Source organism: Sminthopsis crassicaudata, chromosome 3 (genome assembly GCF_048593235.1).
Source record: "Sminthopsis crassicaudata isolate SCR6 chromosome 3, ASM4859323v1, whole genome shotgun sequence".
In the NCBI taxonomy this organism is placed as follows: Eukaryota; Metazoa; Chordata; class Mammalia; order Dasyuromorphia; family Dasyuridae; genus Sminthopsis; species Sminthopsis crassicaudata.
Window position 1 is genome coordinate 441,678,915 of NC_133619.1, and position 12,543 is coordinate 441,691,457.

Consider the following 12,543-nt stretch of genomic DNA (forward strand, 5'->3'; position numbering starts at 1 on the left):
AGCTAGGATTCTGATCTCAAAGTTATTGCTCTTTTCTAGGCATCATAGTTTACCCTAGTTTTTAAAAAAGTGAGAAAGAAAAAGAAAACTTAATTTACCAGAGTATCGGACTGTTATAAACAGCCAGATGTCATAGTGGATAGCTGTCCCCAACTCAGGAACACCTGGGTTTGAATCCTGCCTTAAATACTTTGTTACCTGGGCAAGTCACCTAATCTCTCAGGCGGTTTTCTCATTTATGAAATGGAGATAATAGTGTGTGTATGTACACATATATAGCATATATGAATAGAAATTTGCGGATATATGATGTATAATGCATGTGTGTAGCTTTATCTATAGCTACAATGCAATATATGTATACACTGAATGTATATAGATATATAGTTATATGTCCTATATATAACTAACTATATATATAGGTTATATATATGCATATATAACTATTATATATAGAACTATTAAATGAACATTAGAATAAAGACCTAGCAGTTTTAGTCTTAAACTTTTTTTTTTACTCTGCAACTTTTGATAAAGGATTAACGAATATGTCTTTCTTTTTTACAAATATGGCAATACTCCTTTGCAATTCCTTTCGTCACAACGTTTTTTTTTTTTTTTTTTTTTTAACAAAACTTTACATTGTTGAGTCGGTTTTCCCTTCCCTTTTCTTCCTTGGTCCTCGTTACTCCCATTTTGTTCTACGCACGGAAGATGGGAATCGGGAGACCCGAAACCTCGCTTAAACTTTTCAGACTGGCCACCCGGTGACAGCTGAGGAGCTGCAGGAGAGGCACTTTTTCTTCCACCATGCACACCCCTCATTCCCGGCCCCCCAAGCGGGACGGGGTGAGTGAGCGGATGGGAAGGGGTCCCCGGGTGGGTGGGTTTTCGGTAACCCTGGCTTCCGTCAGAAAAAGGGGAAGTCAGGTGGCTGCGGCTGGAAGTGCTGGCAGCGGCTGCGCCCGTAGAGACCACTAGTTTCCAGCAGGCATGAGGAGGTGGAGGAGCGCGTGTGCGGGGCGAGTCTCGGACGGAGGGGGAGTCCTCCGCCGGCTCCAGTTGGGTTGGGAAGCTCGGGCTGCCAGGGTGACTGGTTGTTCACACTTTGCATTGGGATTGGTGGGGGGGCGCTCACCCAAAGGGAGGAGGGGGGGAGTCAATCGCTATCATCCCCTCCCTCCGTAGCTCCTTCCCCCTCGCCTCTTCCTCCCTCCTCCCTCTCCCCCTCACGTCCCTCCCCCCGCGATGCATGCTCCCGCGGCCGCCGCCGCTACCGGAGGTGCAGGAGCCTCGCGATAGTGTTTGCACAGGCGGCGCGTGACGCCGCTGCCGCCGCCGCCGCCGCCTCCTCCTCCTGTAACTGATGCAGAGGTTACCCCGCCGCCGCCGCCGCCTCCTCCGCCGCCAGCCCCAACCTCCCTGCCCCAGCGCAGCCGCCGCCGCTGCCGCCTCGGAGACAGGGGTGAGGAGCGGGGGCAAACGGACGCACTGCGGAGGGGCCGGCAGGTTGTGCCCGCGGAACCCAGGCTGTCTCTCCCCTTCCCCTCGGAGCGCTCTCCTGTCGGCGCCCCCTGGAGCCCCCCCTCCCCGACGCCCGCCCTCTCCTGCCTTCCCTCCTCTCTCCGTCCCCTCCCTCCTCTGCCCTCCCTCCCCATCACGGCCCCGGCCATGACTGAGGCGGATGCCGGTGCCGCCGCTGCCGCCGCTGCCGTCGCCGCCGGGGGGGTGTCCGCTTCCCAGAAAGTAGCTTGATGAGTGTCCAAAGTAGCAGTGGAAGTTTGGAGGGGCCGCCATCTTGGTCCCAGCTCTCCACGTCTCCAACCCCGGGCTCGGCGGCGGCGGCGGCGGCGGCAGCGGCAGTCAGGTCCCTGCTGAATCACACGCCGCCATCCGGGAGGCCCAAGGAAGGTAAATACCGCCGCGCCCCGCGTCCGGCTCCCTCTCGTACCCCAGCCCTCCTCCCGGGGACCCTGCAGGTGGGGGATGGGGCGGCCCGGAGACCGTCTGTAGCGGGGGCTGAGGGAGGTGCTGAGGGGTTCTGGGGGGCGCTGGGAGGTGAAGGGGCGGACTGGATGAATGACTTTTTGTGGCGTGCCTCAGGGTCCGTCCTTGCTCCTGGAGACGAACCTTGGAGCTTAGTTACTCTTTAACACCCTTCTCCTAAACCGATGGTGGATTTCACTACCCTCCTCCTTTCCCCCCAAGCCTTCATCCTTCTTGTGCCCCCTCCCCTTTCCCCGTAGTCTATTGCACTCCTCCCATTGAGGCGGTCCCCTTCCTGAAAGCTTCTGTACGCCCATCACCTCGGGATTCTGTGTGCATTCTTGAAAAGACGAACCTTCCAGTAGGCAGGTTTCTTAAACCACCCTCTCCAAATGGTTGCAACTTTTCCTTGCCCATCACCTCGGGAGTGTGCATTCTTGTGTTCTAGTGCCAGAGAAACACTCCTAGCTAACAGAAAAGGATACTGTGGATTGTGTGTGTGTGTATAGGATATCAGCATAAAGGTTATGTGCAAGCAAGTCATTCTTGCTCTTTTCTGCTACAATTGCTGTCCAACTTCTGGCTCCTTGCATTCAAATATGTTGCCACCAGATGTAGCAATTATACAGCTAGTGAGTTATCAGAGGGCTTTTAGCTAAAATTACAACTTGCTCTATTTAAAAGTATTGAACGTAAAATGAAATCTAGGAATATATCTAATTTTAGTGGAGGAAAAGGGTCATATAAAATCCTGTTTTGCCCTAACTTCAGCAGTATTTTAATCAAACACTTAGAAATTTACTCAAACGCCCTTAGGCAGTTGCCTAATTCAGAAAAGGTTGCAGCCCCAGGGGGGAGGGGAAGATCGACAAAATGTAAATCTACTGTAATGAATCTTTGAAAGAAATCAAAGACCTTATTTCGAAGGACAAGCAGAGTGCAGCATATTTTGAAAAGATTTGTTAAATATTTAATTTTCATAGAAATGAAAATGTATAATCACTGGTTTGTCCTTTTAATCTCTGTACCCGTGGTTGACAGATATATCATTCCTTGTCAGTGTGGTACCTATGAGCATGTGTAAAAAGTGACAATAGCAGGCTCAAAGATTGACATGAATATGCTCTAGAAAATTCATAAAAAGGTTTGATTTATGGCATCCATTAAACATACTGAATAAATTGACAGACATTTTCTGCTTTCATCTCACCTCTAAAACTGTATGCTAATTATTTTTTTTTAATGGTTTGAGTATCTCCTGACTCAAATTTAGCAAATCAATTCAATTTAAAAATTCTATGGCATCTTGTGTTCCTCCTTTCCTCAATGCTATTTAAATAATATGGTATTCCTTAACATGTTATTTCTGATTTGTTTTATATAGTTTTAGTTGAATATGATAATGAATTGGAAAAAGGCCAATGTGGAAAATACTTTTTTTTTCCCTGCCTTTTTTTTAAGGGTGTGTTGGCTCATTTGATTGTTACTTTGCAACAAAAATAAACTAGTAGTTTCAGGCTACAAAAATCTAGCCCCTCAAACTTCAGAGATTATATAGTAACAAGTTTCCTTATCAGGAAAGACAATTGTGCTCTTCAAAAAAAGTATGCTGTTGTAGTGGGGAGGAAATATTCTGTAGTTAAAACTGGGTTTATCAAATAGCTGAAGGGATTGATTTTTGTTTTAGTTTTGTCTAGTTCTGGATTGTTGTGAATTTTGTGTCAATAGATACTAATTCTTGAAACACAAGGATATGTTTCTGTTGGAAGCTTAAAATTCACATCAAGTGACTATAAGGACTCTGTGGGATATTTCTATTTGACTAGAAAGAAAGATACTAACAGTGTTAGCCCTCTGGAGGTACGTTTTCATCTCCTTGCATAGGGCTTTGGTCTCTTGAGTTTACATTAATGCTAAGGGAAATTGCATATCTAAAGCCCTAAGTATCTACATCATAATATGTTGCAGTTGAGTGTAAATCCACAGTTTACATTTTAACAAGTGCTTAGCACATTTCCCCAATTATGCATGTCAGTATGTTATATAAATATGAGATGGTTTGAGAGATATGTGAGGAACTCAATTTATTCTCTTGAGTGCTTTTGTAAGAGTCATTAATGTTAATGGAACTTGTCTGTATGTGTCAAGGTAAAAACAGACCTCTGTTGTCAGAAAAATTATTTTCTTTAATTTGTTAATATATTATTACAGTAAATTGTAGGGCTCAAGGATGAAGTATTGATTGTATTTTCAGATTTGTTCTCCATGAAAAACATTTAACTTTTAAAACAATATCTTAATATAATCTATGAATTGATATATTTAACCTTTTTAAAATGGTTTTAAAAAGTTTGTGACCTACTGCTTTTAGTGATTTGAATGCTATTGTTGAAGTTCTCAACTCCTCCTCACTTAAAAATTAAAACCAATCAAGTTTTCTAATGGAATAACTATAGTCTAGACCTATTGCTTTATTCTTATAGCCTGGGGCAGTCTCATTTTGTCTTTTTATATCCTGTGGTTGGGCTACAGGTGTTAAATGTTTGCTTATTTGAATTCCTTGAGTCTCCTTAGATTTTTTTTTTTAATCCAAGGAATATTTTAAAGTACCTACTATGTGCTAAATTATGCTGGGTACTGGAATTACAAAAATGAAACTATTGAGCTACATAGGAATAGATAGCTGACTTTCTCTTTTGGTTATTTAAACCTATGACATTTCTGTTTTTCTTAATGATCTTTTAAGCTATAGGGGATAAGAAATTGGTAAATAAATCAAATTGAACTTCAGTTTATTTGAGTTATTCCTTAGCCTAGTTTCACATAAATTAGTGATTTATTTGTGGATCACTGCATGAGTTATTATTAATATAATGAAATTAAGTTAAAAGTCTTTCCTTGAATTTTCTATCCTGCTCAGATCTGCTTTGTCCATTTTCAGTGAACTGTGAGTAGTATTGCTTTTATTGAATGTTTAATATAAACCTGACAAAGCCTACTAGATGTTTTTCACAAAAGTGGAATTGTAGAACAATTAAGTTGTTCTTCCTGTTTCTAAATTTGAAAAGAAGGCATTCCTGTGATTATAGTAATTTGATTCCACATATATGAATGTATAAAAATAGTAAAAAACTGAAAATAAAGATTTACTACATGTTTCTTACAAACCTTTGTGTTGTCAGAGATCTGGAAATGAGTTTCTTGGTATGCCACTCACATTTAGTTATAGACTCTTAGACTGCATTTGCAGAATAGTATTCAGGTCATGAGAAGAAAATTGTAGTAAATTCTGTCCTGGTCAGATCACATCTCCAGTATTGTATTCATTTAAAGGTGTGGCATTTTTAAAGAGGTGGAATAATTGGTAGCTATACAGATGAGGATGATTAAGGTGCACTGGAAACAGTTTCATGTGAGGAACCTGAAATATGTAGACTGGAGAAGTGATAACTGGATGGAGGTAGGATAATTGGTCTTCCTAGTTGTGCTTAGAGACAAATAGAACCAGTGGATGAAAGTAGTGAGGACTATGTTTTAGCCAAATACCAGGATTTTTTCCAATAGCTTAGAACAATTCAATAGTGAAGATGCACCTAGCACCCTATCTTTGGAAGTTTTTAGAGAGAAGCTGGATAATCATCCTTTGTATAAAAAATTCTTGCATTGTGTAAGAGATCGTCTAGATAATCTTAGAAAAGATTTTCATTTCCTTTAACTTTTTTTTACATCTAGACTGTATTTAAACATCTACAAACATTCTGGAATATTCTCATGTCACCAGTATGAAATTGTATTTTTGGTTTCATTACTATTTTGCATTTATATTGTGCTTTTTCTCGGTAGTTTTTTTTTTTCCCTGCACTTATTGGAGTCAATACGATCAGTCTTCCTGCAATCTTGCTAAATTCCCTGTGAAATATATAAGCTTTGAAGACATTTTAGGGAATCATACACTGCTTATGGTATCGTTTAGAAAAGCTATTGTAGGTTTGAATGTAGAATTTTATAATACTGTAGGGCACTGATTTTCAATTTTGAAAGAAAAATTGTAAACAAAATAGTCTATGTAGACTTTTTTATTTGTAATGCTTGTTGCAAATTCAAGAGTAAAATGCTTTAAACTAAAATGCTCCAGTTTTTTTTTTAAACTGAGGATTCCTTAGAGACAAAACATGAAGGAAAATTGTTTAATTAAATAGATCTCTCGAGTTTTGCAAAATGCAAGTTAAGTAGCATCAGAAGACAAAAAGAAATGAAAAATTTTAATATTCCTTATTCAGAAAGTCATATGCTCATACAATATTTTCCCCCTAATATGGAAATTAATATTTGTGAGGTATGCTATATATATTATAGTAATAATCTGTGACTCAGATTCAATGTTTAGATGTTTAACGAAAAAAAAAAGACTTTTAACTTGCTTAACAGAGGGTGGTATAGCAAGTACTATTATTATGGAGCCATCTTTTCATTCAGACAGCATTAAGTGCCAGCTGTATGCATTATTATCATATTTTGCTGCTAGATCAAAATGGTTCATTTTTGATTGAAGAATCATCTTTAAAATGTAATTCATTTTCATAATCTTTTGTGTTTTGCATAGTCTTACAAGAAAGGTAAAAAAGTATAGGAGAGATTCTGAGCCAGAAGTTCAGAGTTCTAATCCTGTTGCTATTAGTAACTTTATGATTTTGTAGCTTTATATAATCATGGAAAAGACCTCAGAGATAATTGATTTCAGCTTACAAATTTTATAGGAAATCGAAGCTCATAGACACTACATGATTTAATCAGTTTCACAGCTAGGTTAGTTTTAGTTTCATACTATTCCATGTTGCCACTTCTGTTCTATAACAAAAATTTTAACACTATTTCCCCTAAGGTATCTTCTAATTCTAATACTGACATTTATACCTTATAGCTTTTTTTATAGGTAACAAGTCACAATTTCTTTCTTAAAGGTAGAGAAACATTTCTCAGAGTGGTGACTTAAGTTCATAAAAATATATAGTTCTCATTTTGATTTTAATGAAAGGATGTTTAAGTAATCATGTGCTTTTTAGAATTTATAATCCAAAATACTGATGTAGATATGTAGATGAATATAAAATTACGTAGTAAATATAATGATGCCTATCATCTTCAACAGTTGCTGTTGGAAAGCTCTGTATATTGAGCTGAAATTCACCTTCTTGAAACCTCTCATTGATTTTTGTTTTCAGTAACTAACATCCTTAATTAAAAACCTACATAATTACCTTATCAAAAAATGTTATGCCTCTCAGGTATGTTAGATGAACATACATCTCCTAGTATACTTTAAAGTATTTGGTTTTACTCATTTGTACATTTTTTAAAACTTTTTAAGACTAAACAATATGCTGAGTGAAACGAGTAGAACTAGGGGATCATTATACACTTCAACAATGATACTGTATGAGGATGTATTCTGATGGAAGTGGATATCTTCAACATAGAGAAGAGCTAATCCAATTCCAATTGATCAATGATGGACAGAATCAGCTACACCCAGAAAAGGAACACTGGGAAATGAATGTAAACTGAGAGCATTGGGTTTTTTTTTGTTTTGTTTTGTTCTGTTTCTCTTCCCAGATTATTTTTACCTTGAGAATACAATCCTTCCTTTGCAACAACAACAACAAAATGCAGTTCTGCACATATATATTGTATCTAGGATATACTATAAGATATTTAATATGTATGGGAATGCCTGCCATCTAGGGGAGGGGGTGGAGGGAAGGAGGGGAAAAACTCGGAACAGAAGGGAGTACAAGGGATAATGTTGTAAAAAAAAAAAAAATTACCTATGCATATGTACTGTCAAAGAAAATGTTATAATTATAAAAATTAATTAAAAAAAGAGAAGAAAAAAAAAGACTAAACAATATATATATATATTTTTTTTGCATAGGTTAAAAAAAAACCCCAAAACAAAACCCCTTTCATTCCAGCTATTCTTAAAGACGGGTTCTTTAGCATTTTTGTGTCATAGACAAAGTTGGCTATTTGTTGAAGCCAGTAGACCAGTCCTCAGGATGTTTTTAAATACTTAAAGCATATATTGTTTTAAAGGAAATCAATTACATTAAAATAAAGATTTTTTTTTTCTCCATCCAAGTTTCTGGACTCCCTGAAACAATTGCTTAAAAATTATAGAAACTTTGTGGCTGGGTTTTGTGTGCCTTCAAGTTAATGGAAAATAACCTCCTTGAGGGTTAAGATGTTTCCATTGTGTCTCCAGCACCTCTACTGCAGCTGCTACAGGTGTCATGTCTTGTTTCTGATGCTTCCTGTCTATTACATCTTCAGATGCTGTTGAATTTCTCAACAAAACACTCTTACGTTGGAATTTATAATATCAACAATTTTCAAAGATGCCCTGGAATCAAAAGAGATTACACTTAGATGTAATTAAAAATTCTTCCCCTAGCTTATGTCTTTTATTAATTTATTTCTAATATTGAATATAGAATCAAGTTAGGGAGGAGTATGGGATCTTGACTTTAAAATCAAAACAAATCTGCTCTTCATGGAAATGAGGTTTTGATAGAATGGATATGAATAATGGAATGTTAGACTTTAAAGGGGACCTGAGGAACACCTGAGTCCATATGTTGCTTCAGATACTATTACTTAGCTTAAAGCCTCTTGGACAAGTTACTTAATTTTTCTATGTGTCAATATCCTCATCTGTAATGGGGATAATAGTAGCACCTAATTTAAGCTTATTAAAAGCCCCACATTAGATAATACACATAAAAGTGCTTTGCAAATTTTAGTTGCTATATAAAAGTTATTATTAAATGTGTTTTGTAATCATAATTGTATATAATTGTGACCACAGAAAGATTCTATTTTTATATTCATTATGCTTTATTTAGTAAGGCAGTACAACATAGCACTTTTTTAGAATAATTCTTGCTAAAGTTTGAAAGCAGAGGAGATTGCAATTAGCTACCAATTAACAAAAAGTTAAATTTGCCTTCGTACAAGGGAGAAAAAGTTTCATATAATAGACTTTTATTATGCCTCTGCTGTGTACTCAATGCTGTCCTCGGTGTTGGAGATGAAAACATAAAAGGAACCAGCTCTGCCATTTGTTATTTGCATATGACTTTATGCAAATTACATAATTTTTCTGGGTCCAAGTTTCTCATTTATACAAAATGTAGAGGAACAGATAAGGTGTGGTCTGAGGCTTTTTCAGCTCTAAATCTATGATCATAATTATTCCAATTGAGATTTTTCTATGGAAAAAAAAAGGTCAGTAAACCTAAGTATAAAAAGGATGGGTTTGTGAAATACATTTCAATTTTGTATATGAAAAAAGCCTATTAGAAAAATCTTGCCAATTTGGAACTGTGCCTAAAGGACTATCAAACTGTGCATACCCTGTGATCTAGCAATTTCTCTACTGGGTCTATATCCCCAAGACATCATAAAAAAGGGAAAAGGATCCAATGTGCAAAAATGTTTGCAGCAGCCCTTTTTTGTAGTGTCAAAGAACTAGAAACTGATTGAGTACCCATCAGTTGGGGAATGGCTGAATAAGTTGTGATGTGTGAATGTAATGGCATATTGCTCTTCTATAAGAAATGATCAGCAGGATCATTTAAGAAAGGCCTGGAGAGACTTATACAGACTGATGCTGAGTGAAGTGAATAGAACCAAGAGAACGTTATACACAACAATTGTGATGGCTCTTTTCAACATTGAAATAATTCAGGCCAATTCCAGTAGATTTGTGATGGAGAAAACCATGTGCATCCAGAGGGAAGACTGTGGGGTCTGAGTGTGAATCACAACATGATATTTTCACCTTTTTTTGTTGTTTGTTCTGATTTTTTTTGTGCAGCATGATAAATGTGGAGATGTGTGTAGAGGAATTGCACATTTGACATATATTGGATCAGAGGGGTTATGGGAGGGGAGGGAGAAAGGTTTTGCAGGGGTAGATTTTGAGGACTATTTTTGTATGTATTGTGAAAATAAAAAGCTATTATTAAAAAAAAAAAAAAAAAGTCTTGTCCAAAAAGAACTGTTCAGAAGTGAATGAGGTAAATCCTCTAATATGGAAGGCTTTCAGACAGAGGTTGTATGACTTATTAAAGATGTTGAAGAGATGATTCCTTTTCTTGCACTTGTTGGACTAGATGACCCCAGATGGTCCTTGTCAGCTTTGATACTTTATTTAATTTTAGTCTGCCAGCCTTCCACTTCATATAGTTATTTTAGATAAAACTACACACAGTCCCTGCTATCTTTTTTTAAATCAACCTAATCTCTGAGAAATTCATATCACCATCACCTTATTCCTGGAATTATGCCCTCATAAGCAACATTCTGAATTATGGAAATTCTAAAACTCAGTTTGAATCCTTTCCTTGCAAACCTGGCATTTAAATTCCTTATTGACAAAGTTATTATATGTTGGCCCTTATTGGAACTTTGCAAGAATGAAAAACTTGAAGGTAGTTGAAAGTAGAATTGGCCCTAGAGGTAGAACTAGACCTGAACCAATGTGTATAAGTTACAGGGAATCAGAGCTAGAGGATTATAAGGAAATGTTTCCTTAAAGTGAAATGGGCAGCTTTAGGGTTCTTTTCTGCCCTATATCATCAAATTGCATAACCACTTGTGGGAGTAATGGGAATGTGGTGGGGGTTCATAATTTGAGCATAGTTGATATTAGATTTCTGAACCTTTGAAGTACATTTCATCTCTTCTGTAATGCTTTGAAAATAGGCAGTTTTCTTCTGGTTGTTATTCTAATTAATGACAGTTTTTGTTCTGTTTATTTCTTCCACATATCTTTCCTCATGCTAGGCCCATCTTTGGATTTATGTTTTGCCCTTGAATGACACAAATAGTTTGAAATAGACTATCTGAATGTTAAATTTTGTGAACCTGTCTCACTAGTGTTGTATATAAGGGCACATAATATAATCAGACTGAGTCAGAACTGTTTAATACAAACTTTTATATAAGTGGAGAAAAGTTAGAGGGTAGTAGAAAAGCTTCAAGAGACCCTCTCTGATACTTGTCAGGTAGAGGTATATCGTGGGCTAGATATGTATCCTTTTTTTCCCCATGCTTATTATTAGCAAGATCAACTCACTATAATATATTTAAAAGCTAATGCAGCAGTTTGAAACGTAGAAAGTGTTTTACTACATACAAACTGCAAACAACCCTTTGTCTTGGTATCCTCATTTTACAGATCAAAACTTTATATTGCCTGCACATATAGTTTTTATAAATTAGAGATAGAATTTGATTCCTTATGCGAGTCTTCATTCAAAATTCTTTGCACTTTACATTTTACTACTGCTTCTCAGTTAAATTAGAATAAAATAATAAGAAAAATTCAGAATAGTTGGTAGATATCAGTATACAACTAAAGCCTCTTAATTTTTTGTTGATAGAGATGAAGAGTTTTGGAGTCTTTGAATTTTTTTATGTCTATATTTTGATAACTTTAAATATAATTGGTTTCCTTTATAAGCCTATCTACTTAAAAAATATTCTGAGAAGAGATCCCCTGGCTTCACCAAACTGTCAAAGGAGTTCATGACAAAAAATGTTAAGCTACCCTGATATAGGAATTAAAGATTTTTTACAAATTAAATTAAAATTTGTTCATTATTTTTCTAACACCTTCTTTTCCAAATGTTTCCTTTCCCCTACCTCTCCTCTCTTACCCAGCAAGCTGTTTCTTGAATAAAAGATATTTTAGGGGTTATTTAGGGGAATATGGAGGCATTTCAGCAAACTAGCCAACATGAACAATTGTAATGTTCCATACCCATAGACATGTGCCTCCTCAAAGGAGGATAGGAAGGAGGAAGGGGCATTTCTTAAATTCTTCTTAGTCACTATTAATATAGTATTCAGTTTTGTTTTGAATGGGACTGATTGGATGAAGTATTTCTCAATATTGCGGCACATGTTTCCTTTTTCCAGAACTGAGACCTTGGGGAGGTCATTTACTCTCTGGAGGAATGAACTTTGAACCTGAGATACCGGAAGTTGTAGGAAGTGACATGACCTGTGAGAGGCAGTCAGCATTAGTGATCTTTGATTAAGGATGGTTACATCCTGTTAGTGTATCCAATGAGAAGGCTCTAGTCTTTTGCTTTTAAACCCTGGACAAACTGGAAGGCAGGTCAGGTTCCAGGAGTACATGGTGGGAGCACGGGATAGCTCCCAGGTGTGTGTCTGGGCCTCTCCCTGTAGGGATTAAATAAATGCTTTTTCTCTTTGTACCTGATGATGTCTCTGATTAGCTAATTGGATTGGGAAGGGGGTCTTGCACCCAATCTGTTCCACACAGTTTCATTATTTCCATTTCATTTGTTGTAATCATATATAATTTAGTCCTTAGTTCTGGTAATTTCCCTTTGTTTTTTCTGATTTTTTTTTTTTTTTATATTCATTTCTTGCATTATGGAATATTTTATTACATTGATATACCACAGTTAGTTTAGCCTTTTCATCTTTGGCTGGGCATCTTCTTTCCAATTTCTTTGCTACTAT

At 37.2% G+C, this 12,543-nt stretch overlaps 1 protein-coding gene across 3 annotated transcripts in view; it reads left to right on the forward strand.

Annotated features, from left to right (window-relative positions):
- The first annotated feature begins 713 nt into the window (after positions 1-713).
- TLK1 (tousled like kinase 1) overlaps positions 714-12,543 on the forward strand; it is a 163,273-nt gene continuing 151,443 nt past the window's right edge. For 2 of the 3 annotated variants that reach the window (XM_074303142.1, XM_074303143.1), the window contains exon 1: positions 1,371-1,911. In XM_074303142.1, coding sequence (XP_074159243.1) covers positions 1,755-1,911 — 157 coding nt within the window. In that variant the 5' untranslated portion in view covers positions 1,371-1,754. Of the gene's footprint in view, positions 850-1,370; positions 1,912-12,543 lie in introns of those variants that run through there. The other variant, XM_074303144.1, reaches the window with a different exon arrangement.